This window comes from Medicago truncatula, chloroplast (genome assembly GCF_003473485.1).
Source record: "Medicago truncatula chloroplast, complete genome".
NCBI lineage: Eukaryota > Viridiplantae > Streptophyta > Magnoliopsida > Fabales > Fabaceae > Medicago > Medicago truncatula.
Genome location: NC_003119.8, coordinates 1 through 17,500, shown reverse-complemented (window position 1 = coordinate 17,500; position 17,500 = coordinate 1). Strand labels below are relative to the sequence as shown.

Below are 17,500 nucleotides of genomic sequence, written 5' to 3'. Positions count from 1 at the left end.
TCTCTTCACAAAAGATAAAATCTCCTATAATGATAATGAATTGTCTAATTATTGGAGCTCCAATAATAAAGAAAAAAGAAAGAAACTAAGCAATGAATTTTTTAAAAGGGCAAAAGTTCTAGATAAGAAATATAAGAAATATAAGAAATTTATTCCTGTGGATGTATTTGAAAACCGAATTAGATTGTCTAATGATAAGAGGAAAATAAAATATTTAACTAAAATATATGATCCTTTCTTGAATGGACCTTTTCGTGGACAAAGCTTTTCACCATCAATTCAAAATGAAACTTACACAACAAATTCCATTTTGATAAATAAGATTCATGGTCTCCTTCTTATTAATAGTAATTATCCAGAATTTGATAATAGTAATTATCCAGAATTTGATAATAGTAATTATCCAGAATTTGAACAGAAAATAGATCAATTTGATAGAAAATTTTTATTAACTGAAATTGGTTTTTTTTTTAACTTAATAAGTCAATTTTCGGAAAAATCCGTATCAAGTTTTAATTTTGACGGACTTTATTTATTTCCAGAACATGAACAAGTAAAAATATATTCCGAAGAAAAAAAAAGAAAAAAAAAATTCTTATTCGAGGCAATTAGAACTGATCAGAACAACCAAACCATTTTTAATAGAAAGAAATGTACTGGAATAAACGAAATCAGTAAACAAGTTCCTCGATGGTCATACGAGTTAATCGACGAATTGGAGCAAATGACGGAAAGACTAACAAAAGAGTTTCAGATTCGTTCCGCAAAAGCCGAACGTATGGTAATTTTTAATGGGAATACAGATTCACTGACTTTGAATATTGGTCCTAGAAATGACAATGACGCTATTCCTGAAGTGGACCTAAATCACGAATTTTTTCTAGTAAATTTTTTACGCGAACCAGATTTTGATCGAGATATAATTAAGGGATCTATGCGCCCTCTAAGGCGTAAAATAGCGACAACGAAACTTTCTCAAGGAAATGCACAGCCCCATTCCCCCATTTTTTTGGAGATGATAGACCCATTATATTTTATTTTTGGTGATCTTTTCGATGATCTATCCCAAATTTTCAAAGAAATGTTCAGGAAACCTGGTACTGACAATTCAGAATTTGTGGAGTTTCAGGAAAGGCTCGAACACAAATACGAAGAGGACGCCAAAGACGACGCTGAAATAAGACGTCTAAAAATAGAAGAAGACTGGGAAAGTATTCTATATGGTCTAATAATTAGAAGTTTTGTATTACTAATCCAATCTTTTTTTAGAAAATATATTCTACTACCTTCATTGATAATAACTAAAAATATCATTCGTATCCTATTATTTCAAAATCCCGAATGGTCAGAAGATTTTAGGGATTGGAGCAGGGAAGTTCATATTAAATGCACCTATCAGGGCATTCCAGTATCCGACAAAGAATTGCCAAAAAACTGGTTCGACGAGGGTATTCAGATAAGGATCTTAAACCCTTTTGTTTTGAAAGCTTGGCACAAATCTAAGGTACAATCTACTGAAAAAAAAAAAAAAAAAAGATCCACAGAAAAAAAATATACTGAAAACAAAAACTTCTGGTTTTTAACAGGTTATGGAACACTAGTAGAATCGTACCTTGATGAGGGTTTCCCAAGAGACCCACTTTCAATTTTTGGTCCCGTTTTAAAAACAATAAGAAAACAATTGAAAAAAGATTTGAAAAAGCATTTTTTTCTAGTTCTAAAATTTTTAAATGAAAGAAAAAAATGGTTTCCAACTATGTTAAAAAAAATAGAAAACTGGAACATCAAAAGGATTCTTAAAAGTATTCTATTTAGGTTCAAAATAATAGATGAACTGAGTGAAAGCAAAAAAACTTCAACAATCAGTAAGAATAATTCAAAGATTGAGGTGATTGAGGTGATTGAGGAATCACCCGTTAAAATGGAATCGATTAATTGGACAAATTCTTCATTCACAGAAAAAAGGATAAAAGATCTTAATGTTAAAACAAAGACAATCATAAAACAAATAGAAACAATGACAGAAGAAAAAAAAGAGGGGATTCTAACTTCAGAGATCAATTTGAATTCGAACAAAACTACTTATGATGCTAAAAGATTAGAATTACAAAAAAATAATTTGCAAATCTTACAAAGAAGATTTGTTCGATTAATACGTAAATCCTATTCTTTTTTCAAAATTTTCATAGAAGGGGTATACATAGATATCCTTTTATGTATCAGTAGTATTGCTAGGATCCATCGACAACGTTTTCTTGATTTTCTTGAATCAACAGACAAAATACTAAATGTAAAAAAACCCATTTACGACAAAAAAAAAAAAATGGAAGAAATGGAAGAAAGATTTGAAAATCTAAGTGTAAGTAGACTTATATCGATTCTAGAGAAATCTGAGAATATTACGAATATGAATTCACAGAATTCTTGGGATGTATCTTCTTTGTCATCTTTGTCACAAGAATATGTATTTTATAAATTATCACAAATCCAATTTAGTAATGGATCTAAATTTAAGATAAGATCTATTTTGGAATCTCCTGGAAGATCTTTTTTTCTTAAGAATGAAATAAAGGATTATTTTTTTAGAATGCAAGGAACATATAATTCCAAATTAAGACATAAGAAACGTTCCGATTCGTTAATGAATCCATGGACAAATTGGTTCAAGGTTCTTTATCAATATGATTTACCTGAGAAGAGATGGTCGAGATTAGTATCACAAAACTGGAGGAATAGAATCAATGAACATCGTGTGGCTCAAAATAAAGATTTAGTTGAATATGATTCATATGAAAAAAATCAATTAATTTGGAAAGAATTAATTCTTTCCAAAAAACAAGAACAAGAAGGAGACTTATTAAAAATAGAAATTAAAAACAAAATTAAAAAACAATATAGATATGATCTTTTCTCCTATCAATATCTTAATTTTGCGAATAAGAAAAAATCCTCTATTTATGGATATAGATCACCGAATAAAAACCAAGCGATTTCTTATAATTACAACATCTCTATCCAAAATTATCTAGAAGAATATGATATTCTAGATATGGAAAAAAATCTGGAAAAAAATCTGGATAGAAAGTATTTCAATTGGATGGGAATGAATGTAAAAAGGAAAAAGACTTCTAGACCGAAGGATAAATTCCTTATTCCCGGATTTTGGTTCTTTTCAAAATTAAGCAAATTATATTGTGCATATAAGATGAATCCTTGGATCTTACCAATAAAATTCTTTGTTTTGCAGCTTGATAATTTAGAGTTAACAACGGAAGAATACGTGAATACAGTAGATGAAGATCTTAAATCTGTCTCATACTATTATAAAGGATCAGATTCTAAATACAGGACCGATCTAAAGGGAGAACGGGATTTCTTACTATCAAAATATTTGGGTTTTTATTTGCACTGTGATAGTTCCGACGAAGAAATAGGAATGGATAATACCAACTTATTTTGTCTCCTGCTTAGAATGAAAAAATTCAACAAAATTGTAATAATGTCGATTAAAAAGCTAGAGCTAGATATAGAAATGCTGGTTGATTCAAGGACGAAGGATTTTTGTTATACAGAATGTAGGGACACTGAGGACTTGAAGGAAAGGCTAATCTTTTTTATTGAACCTATTCGCCTGCCTAGAAAAAAGCATGAACAATCTCTTCTATATCAAACCATAAGACTACCGTTGATTCATAAGAGTAAGACGCGAAAAAGTTGGAGTTGGAAAAAGAAAAAAAGTCGTGTTGATCAAAAGATAACAGAAAATAAAGATAAAAATCTTTATGATTTGTTTGTTCCTGAAAATCTTTTGTCCACTAGACGCCGTAGAGAATTGAGAATTCTAACTTGTTTCAATCCTAGGAATAGAAATACTGTGCATAGAAAAACAATAAATGACAATGAGAATCAAATAAAAAATGTTTCTCAAGTTTTGACTAAAAATAAAGATCTTGATAGCGAAACAAAAAAACTAATGAATTTTAAATTATTTCTTTGGCCAAATTATCGATTAGAAGATTTAGCTTGTATAAACCGCTATTGGTTTAATACCCATAATGGAAGCCATTTCAGTATATTAAGGATACATATGTATCCTCGATTGAAAGATTAATTTAGAATCTACATTTATCTTCTATATTATCATTATCATAATATTTTTTGTAACATATCTGATATGTGAATAAATATATATATATAAATATAAATTTATATATATATATTTATTTATATTTTTATATAAATAAATTTAAATAAAAAAAGAAATGCGATGGTCTTATTTTTTTTTGAAATAGACAAGACAATAGAATTTTTTATTTATTCAATTAATAAATATAGTATTTATTTTTTTATCTATTTGAATTACATTCCTTAATAATATAATAATATAATTGATTTGAAAAAAAAAAAAAAAAAATAAATTTAAGATAATTTTATATACAAAATTAAAAATTAGTGTCATTACTATTACCGATCAATAAAAATATCTACCAAAAACGAGGGGGAGAGAAAAGCTTTCATTTTATGATAAAAAATTCATTTATACCTGTTATTTCACAAAAAAAAAAAGAAGAAGAAAACCCCGGATCAGTTGAATTTCAAGTATTCAATTTCCATAATAAGATACTAAGACTTACTTCACATTTGGAATTACACCCAAAAGACTATTTATCTCAAAGGGGTTTACATATAATTCTAGGAAAACGGCAACGACTACTGTCTTATTTGTCAAAGAAAAATAAAATACGTTATAAAAAATTAATAAATCAGTTGGGTATTCGGGATTCACAAATTCGTTAATTTCAAGAATCATTTTCAATTATTCGATTTATTAGATCCTGAATTTTGATGAACTTTTTTTTTAACGATTCATGGAAGAATGAATCGAGGAAAAACCTATGAATGTGCCAGCTACAAGAAAAGACCTCATGATAGTCAATATGGGGCCTCAACACCCATCAATGCATGGTGTTCTTAGACTTATTGTTACTCTGGATGGTGAAGATGTTATTGATTGTGAACCAATATTGGGTTATTTACACAGAGGTATGGAAAAAATTGCGGAAAATCGAACAATTATACAATATCTGCCTTATGTAACACGTTGGGATTATTTAGCTACTATGTTCACAGAAGCAATAACCGTAAATGGACCGGAACAATTGGGAAATATTCAAGTACCTAAAAGAGCCAGCTATATACGAGTAATTATGTTGGAATTAAGTCGCATAGCTTCTCATCTACTATGGCTGGGACCTTTTATGGCAGATATTGGTGCACAAACCCCCTTTTTCTATATTTTTAGAGAAAGAGAATTAATATATGATCTATTTGAAGCTGCGACAGGTATGAGAATGATGCATAATTATTTTCGTATTGGAGGAGTAGCGGCTGATCTACCTTATGGTTGGATAGATAAATGTTTTGATTTTTGCAATTATTTTTTAACAAGGGTTATTGAATATCAAAAACTGATTACGCGAAATCCCATTTTTTTAGAACGAGTTGAAGCCGTAGGTGTTGTTGGTAGAGAGGAAGTTATAAATTGGGGGTTATCAGGACCGATGCTTCGGGCTTCCGGAATACAATGGGATCTACGTAAAGTCGATAATTATGAGTGTTACGAGGAATTTGATTGGGAAGTTCAATGGCAAAAAGAAGGAGATTCATTAGCTCGTTATTTAGTTCGAATTGGTGAAATGATGGAATCCATTAAAATTATTCAACAGGCTTTGGAAGGAATTCCAGGTGGGCCATATGAAAATTTAGAAATTCGCTCCTTTGATAGAGAAAAGGAGCCAGAATGGAATGATTTTGAATATCGATTCATTGGTAAAAAATCGTCTCCGACTTTTGAATTGCCCAAACAAGAACTTTATGTGAGAGTTGAGGCCCCCAAGGGGGAATTAGGAATTTTTCTACTAGGAGATCAGAATGGTTTTCCTTGGAGATGGAAAATTCGTCCACCTGGTTTTATCAATTTGCAAATTCTTCCTCAATTAGTTAAAAGAATGAAATTGGCTGATATTATGACAATACTAGGTAGCATAGATATCATTATGGGAGAAGTTGATCGTTGAAATGATAATTGATACAACGGAAGTCCAAGATATAAATTATTTTTCCGGATTGGAATCTTTCAAAGAGGTCTATGGAATTCTATGGATACTTGTACCTATTTTGATTCTTGTATTGGGAATCACAATAAGTGTACTAGCAATTGTATGGTTAGAAAGAGAAATATCTGCAGGGATACAACAGCGTATTGGACCCGAATACGCTGGTCCTTTTGGAATTCTTCAAGCTCTAGCAGACGGAACAAAACTACTATTCAAAGAGAATCTTATTCCATCTAGGGGAGATATTCGTTTATTCAGTATCGGACCATCCATATCAGTAATATCAATTCTAATAAGTTATTCAGTAATTCCCTTTGGCTATAACTTTGTTTTATCTGATTTCAATATCGGTGTTTTTTTATGGATTGCTATTTCGAGTATTGCTCCCATTGGACTTCTTATGTCAGGATATGGGTCAAATAATAAATATTCCTTTTTGGGTGGTCTACGAGCTGCTGCTCAATCGATTAGTTATGAAATACCATTAACTCTATGTGTCTTATCAATATCTCTACGTGCGATTCGTTGAAACCAAAAAAGCTATTCGATGCTATTGCTATGCTCCTCTCTTTATAGTACTATATATAATAGGAAAGGAGTCGAATAAATTAAATAGAAACCTTCATTATCTTAATTTGATTTTTCACAATTCGGATTGAAGAACTAAATTAGATAGTTATATGAGTGAAAAAAAACAGCTTATATTGAATAAAATTTCAGAATACTCTATTACCTATAGTTAACAGATAGTATGATGATTTTAAATGGCAGTAAAAATATTGAGTCTCATTTTCTATGTATAAGAATGAAGTCAAATAAAATAAATTATAAAGAGAAGAGGACATTTAACCCAAGATTGGAGAATATTTTTCATCCTGTTTTGAAGCGGGCTCAAAAGACCAACCTTATTGAGTTTTAGTTATCATTTGTATGATCCTAGATGTTAAAATAAGGGGTTAATAAAAAAAAGAGTGGATGGTTAGAAACACCAAGATACACAAAGGATTAGTAACACAGATTTTGTAAATTATCCAAAAGACAATTTACGCATAATAGAAAAAGAATACTAATTGGGGCTTTAAGTTGGTAGAAAAAATCAAGCAGTACTCCCCATAACTCCGATCCAGAGTATGCTTCCATCCACCGATTAAATAAATTACTATCAGGAACGAAAAAATCCTTTAAAATTTTTTAAGTCCCTTTTTCATAGCACAAACAAAGAAGAATAGGAACGAAAAAAGAAGAAGAAATCATAAACGAAAAGCAGATCTCTTTTTTGTGCTATGATTTCTTATATCCATATTCATATTCATGGAGATCAAATTCACATGATAATTAAGAAACGAATGTGTAATTCTTTTTCGTAATTCAAAATGCCGAGGGTTATGGAGAATTCTAAAAGAGTATTTTATTGAAGAATTCAGTTATTACTCAACAAATTCAAATTTCGATTTTTAAGGGATGAGATCAATTCAGACGTGCCTTATTGTATTTGTATGTTTTATTAAAATGGATTTATCTTTCGTATTTAGTTATTTCTAGAACAGACAGAATTGAATTGGTCTAATTCAGAACCGTTTGATAGATTTAAATCTTCTATATCTTATGGATATGGATATATCACGAGATAAAGAATCGTCCCGGTCCTTAGATTTACTTAAGGCTTTCCAGGAGCCGTATGAGGTGAAAATCTCATGTACGGTTCTGTAATAGAGATGGGAACAGTAATGTTATCACCGACTAGGATTATCTAACAGTTTAAGTACAGTTGATATAGTTGATGCGCAATCAAAATATGGTTTTTGGGGGTGGAATTTGTGGCGTCAACCTATCGGTTTCATTGTTTTTCTAATTTCTTCACTAGCAGAATGTGAAAGATTACCTTTTGATTTACCAGAAGCAGAAGAAGAATTAGTAGCGGGTTATCAAACAGAATATTCGGGTATTCGATTTGGTTTATTTTACGTTGCTTCCTATTTAAACCTTTTAATTTCTTCATTATTTGTAACAGTTCTTTACTTGGGCGGTTCAAATATCTCTATTCCGTACATATTCGTTTCTGAGTTTTTTGAAATCAATAAAACATATGGAGTTTTTGGAACTACAATTGATCTCTTTATTACATTAGCTAAAACTTATTTTTTCTTATTCGTTTCTATCATAACAAGATGGTCTTTGCCTAGGCTAAGAATGGATCAATTATTAAATCTTGGATGGAAATTTCTTTTACCTATTTCTCTCGGTAATCTATTATTAACAACTTCGTCTCAATTGTTTTCACTCTAAAAGATTTATTTTCTATATTCATAACTTGTCTCAAATAAGAGAAAGAAATAAAACAAAAATATTCATAGATATTTACGATATGTTCCTTATGGTAACTGGGTTCATGAATTATGGTCAACAAACAGTCCGAGCTGCAAGGTACATTGGTCAAAGTTTCATTATTATCTTATCTCACGCAAATCGTTTACCTGTAACTATTCAATATCCTTATGAAAAATTAATCACATCGGAACGTTTCCGCGGTCGAATCCATTTTGAATTTGATAAATGCATTGCTTGTGAAGTATGTGTTCGTGTATGTCCTATAGATTTACCCGTTGTTGATTGGAAACTGGAAACTGATATTCGAAAGAAACGATTGCTAAATTACAGTATTGATTTCGGAATCTGTATTTTTTGTGGTAACTGTATTGAGTATTGCCCAACAAATTGTTTATCAATGACTGAAGAATATGAACTTTCAACTTATGATCGTCACGAATTGAACTATAATCAAATTGCTTTGGGCCGTTTACCAATGTCAGTAATTGATGATTATACAATTCGAACAATTCAAATAAAATAAAAAAAGAGAATTTTTTATAATTAAAAATTATTTTTATTCTTAATAAATATAAAATAAATAAATATAAAATAAAAAAGAAAATCAGAATAGTATAGAATAGACTATATATATAACTCTATAAATAATGATAATCTATATATATATTATAGATTATATAGAATATATAAGAGATAAGAGAATAATCAAAATAAAATATTATCAAAATATAATAAAAAAAAAATTTAAGTATATAAATTTTTTTTTCCTGGTCATATCAATACGGTCATGAAATTTCGATTTCTTTGTCTTTTTTTTTTACATATAATGGATTTGCCTGAAACGCTACACGATTTTCTTTTAGTCTTTCTGGGATCGGGTATTATATTAGGAAGTCTAGGAGTAGTATTACTTACCAACCCTATTTTTTCTGCTTTTTCGTTGGGACTGGTTCTTGTTTGTATATCCTTATTATATATTTTATCAAACTCCCATTTTGTAGCTGCATCACAGCTACTTATTTACGTGGGAGCTATTAACATTTTAATCATATTTGCTGTGATGTTCATGAATAGTTCCGAATATTACCAAGATTTTAATCTTTGGACTGTTGGGGATGGAATTACTTTGATAGTTTGTACAAGTATTTTTGTTTCACTAATAACTATTATTTCAGATACTTCATGGTACGGAATTATTTGGACTACAAGACCAAATCAGATTATTGAGCAAGATTTGATAAGTACTAGTCAACAAATTGGAATTCATTTATCAACCGATTTTTTTCTTCCATTTGAACTAATTTCAATAATTCTTTTAGTTGCTTTGATAGGTGCAATTGTTGTAGCTCGCCAGTAAAAAATCTTTATAGAATTAGTAATATAAATCAAGATTTTATTTTTTTTTTTCAATTCTATGTTATGTATAAACTCTTTTTTTTTATTGCCAATATATTCTTTTGTTCCAGACTTGGTATATTCTTTAGTCAATTGAATCTGTTGAATTGTTGTTCATATTGAAATGAATCAAAATTAATAAGGAGTTGGTCAATGATGCTCGAACATGTACTTGTTTTGAGTGCCTATTTATTTTCTATAGGTATCTATGGATTGATCACGAGCCGAAATATGGTTAGAGCCCTTATGTGTCTTGAACTTATACTGAATGCAGTTAATATAAATCTCGTAACTTTTTCTGATTTTTTTGATAATCGCCAATTAAAAGGAAATATTTTTTCAATTTTTGTTATAGCTATTGCAGCCGCTGAAGCAGCTATCGGACTGGCTATTGTTTCCGCAATTGCTCGTAACAGAAAATCAACCCGTATCAATCAATCGAATTTGTTGAATAAATAGCATTAATTAATCATAATTAATAAAAAAATTCAATTCAATCAAATAGTGAGTGTAATATTTATCAATTCAAATTAATATGTATTCTACACAACTTCTGATCATGTTTGCATTGCCTAAATCATAAGAAATCAAAGTATCCTCTTCTATTCCTTATTCTAAATTTATCTAGACATCTTTTTTGATTAACAATTAACAATATTATAACAAATCATTGATTCATCTGGTATATAAATATATGATTCATTTACGAGTTTACTAGATCGATAATTTTCATTTTTTATGTTCAAAAATTACTATAGATACAATGTCACATTCAGTAAAGATTTATGATACATGTATAGGATGTACTCAATGTGTCCGAGCTTGTCCCACAGATGTATTAGAAATGATACCTTGGGATGGATGTAAGGCTAAGCAAATAGCTTCTGCCCCAAGAACAGAGGACTGTGTTGGTTGTAAGAGGTGTGAGTCCGCTTGTCCGACGGATTTCTTAAGTGTTCGGGTTTATTTAGGGCCTGAAACAACTCGAAGTATGGGTCTAGCTTATTGATACGTTTCAAAAAACACCACACGAATACGTTTTTTTACTGGCAAAAACCCGTGCTCAAAAAAATATTTTGTATTTTTTTTTGAGCACGGGCTTTTCTGGCCCAAGTGTATCTTATTTTTATGACGAATTATTTTCCTTGGTTAACAATAGTTGTAGTTTTCCCAATAGCCGCAGGTTCCTTAATTTTCTTATTCCCTCATAGGGGAAATAAGGTAATTAGGTGGTATAGCATTTCTATATGCTTAATCGATCTCCTTCTAACAACCTATGCATTTTGTTATCATTTCCAATTGGATGATCCACTAATTCAACTGACGGAGAATTATAAATGGATCAATTTTTTTGATTTTTACTGGAGATTGGGAATAGATGGACTCTCTATAGGACCTATTTTACTGACGGGATTTATAACTACTTTAGCCACTTTAGCGGCTCAGCCGGTTACTCGAGAATACCAATTATTCTATTTCCTGATGTTAGCAATGTATAGCGGTCAAATCGGACCATTTTCTTCTCGAGACATTTTACTTTTTTTCATCATGTGGGAATTGGAATTAATTCCCGTTTATATACTCTTAGCCATGTGGGGGGGAAAGAAACGTTTGTATTCAGCTACAAAGTTTATTTTGTACACTGCAGGAGGTTCTGTTTTTTTATTAATGGGAATTCTGGGTATCGGTTTATATGGTTCTAATGAACCAACATTAAATTTTGAAACATTAACTAATCAATCGTATCCTGTGGCGCTAGAAATAATATTATATACGGCATTTCTTATTGCTTTTGCTGTCAAATCGCCGATTATACCCTTACATACATGGTTACCGGATACCCACGGAGAGGCACATTACAGCACTTGTATGCTTTTAGCCGGAATCTTATTAAAAATGGGAGCATATGGGTTGGTTCGAATTAATATGGAATTATTTTCCCACGCTCATTCAATATTTTGCCCCTGGTTAATGATATTAGGTTCTATTCAAATAATCTATGCCGCTTCAACATCTTTTGGTCAACGTAATTTAAAAAAAAGAATAGCTTATTCTTCGGTATCTCATATGGGTTTCATAATTCTAGGAATTGGTTCTATAAGTGATACTGGGCTCAACGGGGCCATTTTACAAATAATATCTCATGGATTTATTGGGGCTGCCCTTTTTTTCTTGGCAGGAACTAGTTATGATAGACTACGTCTTCTTTATCTTGACGAAATGGGCGGAATGGCTATCCCAATGCCAAAAATATTCACGATTTTCACTATCTTATCGATGGCTTCTCTTGCATTGCCGGGCATGAGCGGTTTTGTTGCCGAATTGATAGTTTTTTTTGGAATAATTACTAGTCAAAAATATCTTTTCATGATGAAAATACTAATTACTTTTGTAACCGCAATTGGAATGATATTAACTCCTATTTATTTATTATCTATTTTACGGCAGATGTTCTATGGATACAAGTTTTTTAATACACCAAACTCTTATTTTTTTGATTCTGGGCCGAGAGAATTATTTATTTCGATTTCTATCCTTATACCCGTAATAGGTATTGGTATTTATCCAGATTTCATTTTTTCATTCTCGGTTGACAAGGTTGAAGCTATTCTAGCTAATTTTTGATAGAGCATTTTCATGAATAAATGAATAAAAAAGAGAAAAAAACCTTATGAAAAAGAATATTTTTCTGTTAGATTCACTTAACAAAAAAAAATTGAAATTATAATCCAATATGTTTGTTGTTTGTGAGAACCCCTTGAATCATTACATTACTTGATTGAAAGGGTTCTCCACGATTTATGGAAAGTAAATATTTATATGCTTTCCATATTTTTATTTCTCAGGTTCTTTACTCATTGAAAATTAATTAGATGTAAATGAACCATAACTATGTAGTCCTATTCCTAATAGATTGATCCCCAAATAACATATCCAAATTATAAGAAATCCGATAGAGGCCACTATTGAAGAATTTACACCTTCAAATTTTTTAGTTTTTCGAGTATGTAAATAAATAGCGAATATGGTCCAAGTAATAAAAGCCCAAGTTTCCTTTGGATCCCAATTCCAATAGGACCCCCATGCCTCGTTAGCCCATACTGCCCCTGAAAGAATACCTATCGTTAAAAACAGAAAACCCAGACTAATAATACGATAACCCCAACGATCCAATTGTTGAATAAATTGAGACCTATAATAATTTCGAGAAGAATAAAAAGATGTTTTTCGTAAAACATTGTTTCTTTCATTCATATTCATGTATTTTATTTCGACAAAATCAACTGATTTATTTAAAAAATCCAAATTCTTGGTAAAAGCAAGAATTTGGATGGCTTCTTGAAACGTAATGACTAAAATAGCTACTGATAATAATGATCCACATAAAAGAGCTGCATAGGCCAATATCATCATACTTACGTGCATCATTAGCCAATGGGATTGTAGAGCGGGTACTAATATTACAGATTGATGCATTTTGGTTAAAAGACCCGAAGTCGCAAAGCCTTGGGTAAAAATAACACTTGGTGCGATTATTGTACTTAAAAGGTTTTTCTCCTTTTTAAAACACGGAACCATATGAAAAATGGAAAAACCCCATGAAAGAAAGATTAGTGATTCATATAAATCACTAAATGGTAAATGGCCCGAAAAAAACCAACGAGTAATTAACAATCCCGTTACACAGAAAAAAGTTATTATCATGGCTTTTTTGGACAAATCATATAATCCTACAATTTCATTGACTAATAAGGTTATCAAATGAATTGAAATAACAATTGATATGACGGAAAACGATATATGAGTTAATATATGCTCTAAAGTTGAAAATATCATATCTATAATGAAAATAAATATCTATAATGAAAATAAAAAAGGTATGAATACTAGGAATAGAAATAGGGAATTGAATTCATTATAGGACTTCTTCTTTTCAAATTTTAAAAATATAGGATAGGATGCCATGCCGCTACTCGGACTCGAACCGAGATGCTCTAGCACTGCTTCCTAAGAGCAGCGTGTCTACCAATTTCACCATAGCGGCTTACTCGAAATCATAATAACCAACTCTTTAGTCAATCGTCGAGATTGAAAGAATCGCTTAAAGTGCACTATTTATTTAGTACATTTCTTTACTAAACATTTAGTATAAATTGATAATAACAAGTAAATTTAAAATTTGTATTTATTCGAATATCAAAAATATGAAAAAAATTAGATTCTATATATTTAGAATCTATTATATATATAGAATCTAATTCTATATATATAATAGATTCTAAATATATGTTCCATATTCTATACTAGTATTAGTATAAAATGAGTATTTAAAGAATACTCTTTGAATCGAGCTAATTTATATTATTCCAATCCAACATTTTTATTTTATTTGTTACAAATTTTGATTTACCTGTAAAAATGGATTGAGCTAATGAAAAGGCTTTCAATGCTGTCCAATATCCCTTTTTTTTCCAAAAATTTTTACGAATATTTTTTTTTGATATAGAAGTGCGCTTTTTTGGAACTGCCATACAATTAGGATAGTTTTTTTATTACTATAGTTCGATGTGAAAGACATTTGTTCTGTAAATGAAAACGAATTATTCTGTAATTAGCCGTATGTCTTATTTATCTTAATTCCCTCTTTCTTTTTTTCTATCTAAAGTAAAACCATTGAATATTATAAATCTTTTCCAAATATTTCATAGATAATAGATCTATATCTATGGATCTCTTTTTATTGTAATGTAAAAGAATCAATTAGTTCAAAAAGAAACTAATTTATATTGTTTTTATAATTTATATCAAAATAAACAAATGTTCTTCGTTTTGGTGTAATGATTTATCCCCACCCTCACTCTATATATCAAAATTTTGATTTTATTTATTATTATTTAATTTCATTATTATTTATTAAGAGTCATTTTTCTTAATATATATATATATAAATGACAAACATAGTTATTTATATTACTTATAATTAATTAATTAATATTACTTAAAATAATAAGATTTTTTTTTATTTTTACTAGGAATTTGGTTATTGGCCGATTTTGACTTTGTACTTTCCAATATTGGAACGATTGTGCAAAGATTCAGAACAATTAAGAATATAAAATTCGATTTATTTATCCACTTTTTATTAACCGAACCCCTTTACAAAAGAGATAAAACAAATGAATAAGAAACAAAATTCATCAAGAATCAAAATATTTTTTATTCTTTATTTTTTTTGTATGGAATATATACATCAATATTCATGGATCATACCTTTCATCCCACTTCCAGTTCCTATTTTTATAGGGGTAGGACTTCTACTTTTTCCTACGGCAACAAAAAAGATTCGCCGTATGTGGGCTTTTCCTAGTATTTTATTGTTAACGATAGTTATGATTTTTTCGATCGATCTATCTATTCATCAAATCGAGAATAGTTCTATCTATCAATATGTATGGTCTTGGACTATAAATAATGATCTTTCTTTAGAGTTTGGCTATTTGATTGATTCACTTACTTCTATAATGTCAATATTAATCACTACTGTTGGGATTCTGGTTCTAATTTATAGTGATAGTTACATGTCTCATGATCAAGGCTATTTGAGATTTTTTACTTATCTGAGTTTTTTTAATACTTCAATGTTAGGGTTAGTTACTAGTTCAAATTTGATACAAGTTTATATTTTTTGGGAATTGGTTGGAATGTGTTCTTATCTATTAATAGGTTTTTGGTTCACACGTCCTATTGCGGCAAATGCTTGTCAAAAAGCGTTTGTAACTAATCGTGTGGGGGATTTTGGTTTATTATTAGGAATTTTAGGTTTTTATTGGATAACGGGTAGTTTGGAATTTCGGGATTTATTTCAAATATTCAACAACTTAATTTATAAGAATGAGGTGAATCTTTTTTTTGTTACTTTGTGCGCCCTCTTGTTATTTTGCGGATCAGTTGCGAAATCTGCCCAATTCCCTCTTCATGTATGGTTACCAGATGCTATGGAAGGTCCTACTCCTATTTCCGCTCTTATCCATGCTGCTACTATGGTAGCAGCAGGAATTTTTCTTGTAGCTCGACTTCTTCCTCTTTTCATAGTTATACCCCCCATAATGAGTGTAATAGCTTTGATAGGTATAATAACAGTAGTATTAGGAGCTACTTTAGCTATTGCTCAAAAAGATATTAAGAAAAATTTGGCCTATTCTACAATGTCTCAATTGGGTTATATGATGTTAGCTTTAGGTATGGGCTCTTATCGAGCCGCTTTATTTCATTTGATTACTCATGCTTATTCAAAAGCATTGTTATTTTTAGGATCTGGATCCATTATTCATTCAATGGAAGCTATTGTTGGATATTCTCCAGAGAAAAGTCAAAATATGGTTCTTATGGGCGGTTTAACAAAACATGCCCCAATTACAAAAACCGCTTTTTTAATAGGTACACTCTCTCTTTGTGGTATTCCACCTTTTGCTTGTTTTTGGTCCAAGGATGAGATTCTAAATGATAGTTGGTTGTATTCACCAATTTTCGCAATAATAGCTTGTTCCACAGCAGGATTAACTTCATTTTATATGTTTCGAATCTATTTACTTGTTTTTGAAGGATATTTAAACGTTCATTTTCAAAATTTCAATGGAAAGAAAAATAGTTCTTTCTATTCAATATCTTTATGGGGCAAAGAAGAAAAAAAAAAATTAAAAAACAAAATTCATTTATTAGCTTTATTAACAACTAATAATAATGAAAGGACTTCTTTTTTTCGGAAAAGGACATATTCCCATCGAATTAATCGAAATGTCAAAAGCATAAGACGTCTTTTTCTTGATAGTACCTATTTTGGTACTAAAAACATTCCGTTTTTTTATCCTCATGAATCAGACAATACTATGCTATTTTCTATGCTTGTATTAGTACTATTTACTTTCTTCGTCGGGTCCATAGGAATTTCTTTCAGCCAAGAACCAATAGATTTGGATATTTTATCTAAATTGTTAATTCCGTCTATAGACCTTTTACATCAAAATTCAAAGAATTCTGTGGATTGGTATGAATTTTTTACAAATGCAACTTTTTCGGTGAGTATAGCTTTTTTCGGAATATTTATAGCGTCTTTTTTCTATAAACCAGTTTTTTCATCTTTACAAAATTTGAACTTATTTAATTTATTTCAAAAAAGTGTTCTTAAAAAAATGATTGCTGATAAAATAATCAATGTTATATATGATTGGTCATATAATCGTGGTTATATAGATGCTTTTTTTGAAGTATCTTTAATTGCGAGTGTAAGAAAGGTAGCTAAATTCAATTATTTTTTTGATAGACAAGTAATTGATGGAATTCCAAATGGAATTGGGATTTCCAGTTTTTTTATAGGAGAGGCTATCAAATATGTGGGGGGGGGACGAATTTCTTCGTATATTTTCTTTTTTGTATTAATCTTTTTACTAATTTGTTATTCTATATTTATATAATAAAATGAGATAATAATGTACTACTATTCAACCAAAATTGGGATTATCCGCTAAGAATTAAAGCTTCGGGTAGATCAAGAAAACAGCAGTATCAGCTGCAACAGGAGTATATTATAAATTCTTTTCTCTTTTTGTTTTAAAAGATTCTATTCGAAATTATTTTGTCTTTTTTTCTCTAGATTTAATAGA

At 29.9% G+C, this 17,500-nt stretch overlaps 12 protein-coding genes and 1 non-coding gene across 13 annotated transcripts in view; 10 read left to right on the top strand and 3 right to left on the bottom strand. All coding sequences in view use genetic code 11, as the record gives it.

The window, feature by feature from the left end:
- ycf1 (hypothetical chloroplast RF1) overlaps nt 1-4,111 on the top strand; it is a 5,283-nt gene extending 1,172 nt beyond the window's left edge. Inside the window, exon 1 of the mRNA in view lies at nt 1-4,111. This exon is cut by the window's left edge and continues 1,172 nt beyond it. Coding sequence (YP_001381682.1) covers nt 1-4,111 — 4,111 coding nt within the window.
- A 410-nt stretch (nt 4,112-4,521) lies between these two features.
- Nucleotides 4,522-4,797, top strand: rps15 (ribosomal protein S15). Its single transcript has one exon. The coding sequence runs from the start codon at nt 4,522-4,524 to the stop codon at nt 4,795-4,797; it is 276 nt and encodes a 91-aa protein (YP_001381681.1).
- A 98-nt stretch (nt 4,798-4,895) lies between these two features.
- ndhH (NADH dehydrogenase subunit 7) lies at nt 4,896-6,077 on the top strand. Its single transcript has one exon. It carries the CDS (start codon nt 4,896-4,898, stop codon nt 6,075-6,077), a length of 1,182 nt encoding a protein of 393 aa, YP_001381680.1.
- A 1-nt stretch (nt 6,078) lies between these two features.
- Nucleotides 6,079-8,402, top strand: ndhA (NADH dehydrogenase subunit 1). Its single transcript has 2 exons — nt 6,079-6,630; nt 7,845-8,402. Exons 1-2 carry the CDS (start codon nt 6,079-6,081, stop codon nt 8,400-8,402), a joined length of 1,110 nt encoding a protein of 369 aa, YP_001381679.1.
- A 79-nt stretch (nt 8,403-8,481) lies between these two features.
- ndhI (NADH dehydrogenase subunit I) lies at nt 8,482-8,967 on the top strand. Its single transcript has one exon. The coding sequence runs from the start codon at nt 8,482-8,484 to the stop codon at nt 8,965-8,967; it is 486 nt and encodes a 161-aa protein (YP_001381678.1).
- A 303-nt stretch (nt 8,968-9,270) lies between these two features.
- Nucleotides 9,271-9,801, top strand: ndhG (NADH dehydrogenase subunit 6). Its single transcript has one exon. The coding sequence runs from the start codon at nt 9,271-9,273 to the stop codon at nt 9,799-9,801; it is 531 nt and encodes a 176-aa protein (YP_001381677.1).
- Nucleotides 9,802-9,992: 191 nt separating this feature from the next.
- Nucleotides 9,993-10,298, top strand: ndhE (NADH dehydrogenase subunit 4L). Its single transcript has one exon. The coding sequence runs from the start codon at nt 9,993-9,995 to the stop codon at nt 10,296-10,298; it is 306 nt and encodes a 101-aa protein (YP_001381676.1).
- Nucleotides 10,299-10,602: 304 nt separating this feature from the next.
- psaC (photosystem I subunit VII) lies at nt 10,603-10,848 on the top strand. Its single transcript has one exon. The coding sequence runs from the start codon at nt 10,603-10,605 to the stop codon at nt 10,846-10,848; it is 246 nt and encodes an 81-aa protein (YP_001381675.1).
- Nucleotides 10,849-10,967: 119 nt separating this feature from the next.
- Nucleotides 10,968-12,464, top strand: ndhD (NADH dehydrogenase subunit 4). Its single transcript has one exon. The coding sequence runs from the start codon at nt 10,968-10,970 to the stop codon at nt 12,462-12,464; it is 1,497 nt and encodes a 498-aa protein (YP_001381674.1).
- A 240-nt stretch (nt 12,465-12,704) lies between these two features.
- Nucleotides 12,705-13,676, bottom strand: ccsA (cytochrome c biogenesis protein). The gene has a single exon. It carries the CDS (start codon nt 13,674-13,676, stop codon nt 12,705-12,707), a length of 972 nt encoding a protein of 323 aa, YP_001381673.1.
- Nucleotides 13,677-13,804: 128 nt separating this feature from the next.
- trnL-UAG lies at nt 13,805-13,884 on the bottom strand. The gene has a single exon. It is a non-coding gene; the product is annotated as a tRNA-Leu (tRNA).
- A 307-nt stretch (nt 13,885-14,191) lies between these two features.
- Nucleotides 14,192-14,371, bottom strand: rpl32 (ribosomal protein L32). The gene has a single exon. The coding sequence runs from the start codon at nt 14,369-14,371 to the stop codon at nt 14,192-14,194; it is 180 nt and encodes a 59-aa protein (YP_001381672.1).
- A 705-nt stretch (nt 14,372-15,076) lies between these two features.
- ndhF (NADH dehydrogenase subunit 5) lies at nt 15,077-17,311 on the top strand. The gene has a single exon. It carries the CDS (start codon nt 15,077-15,079, stop codon nt 17,309-17,311), a length of 2,235 nt encoding a protein of 744 aa, YP_001381671.1.
- The last annotated feature ends 189 nt before the right edge of the window (nt 17,312-17,500 follow it).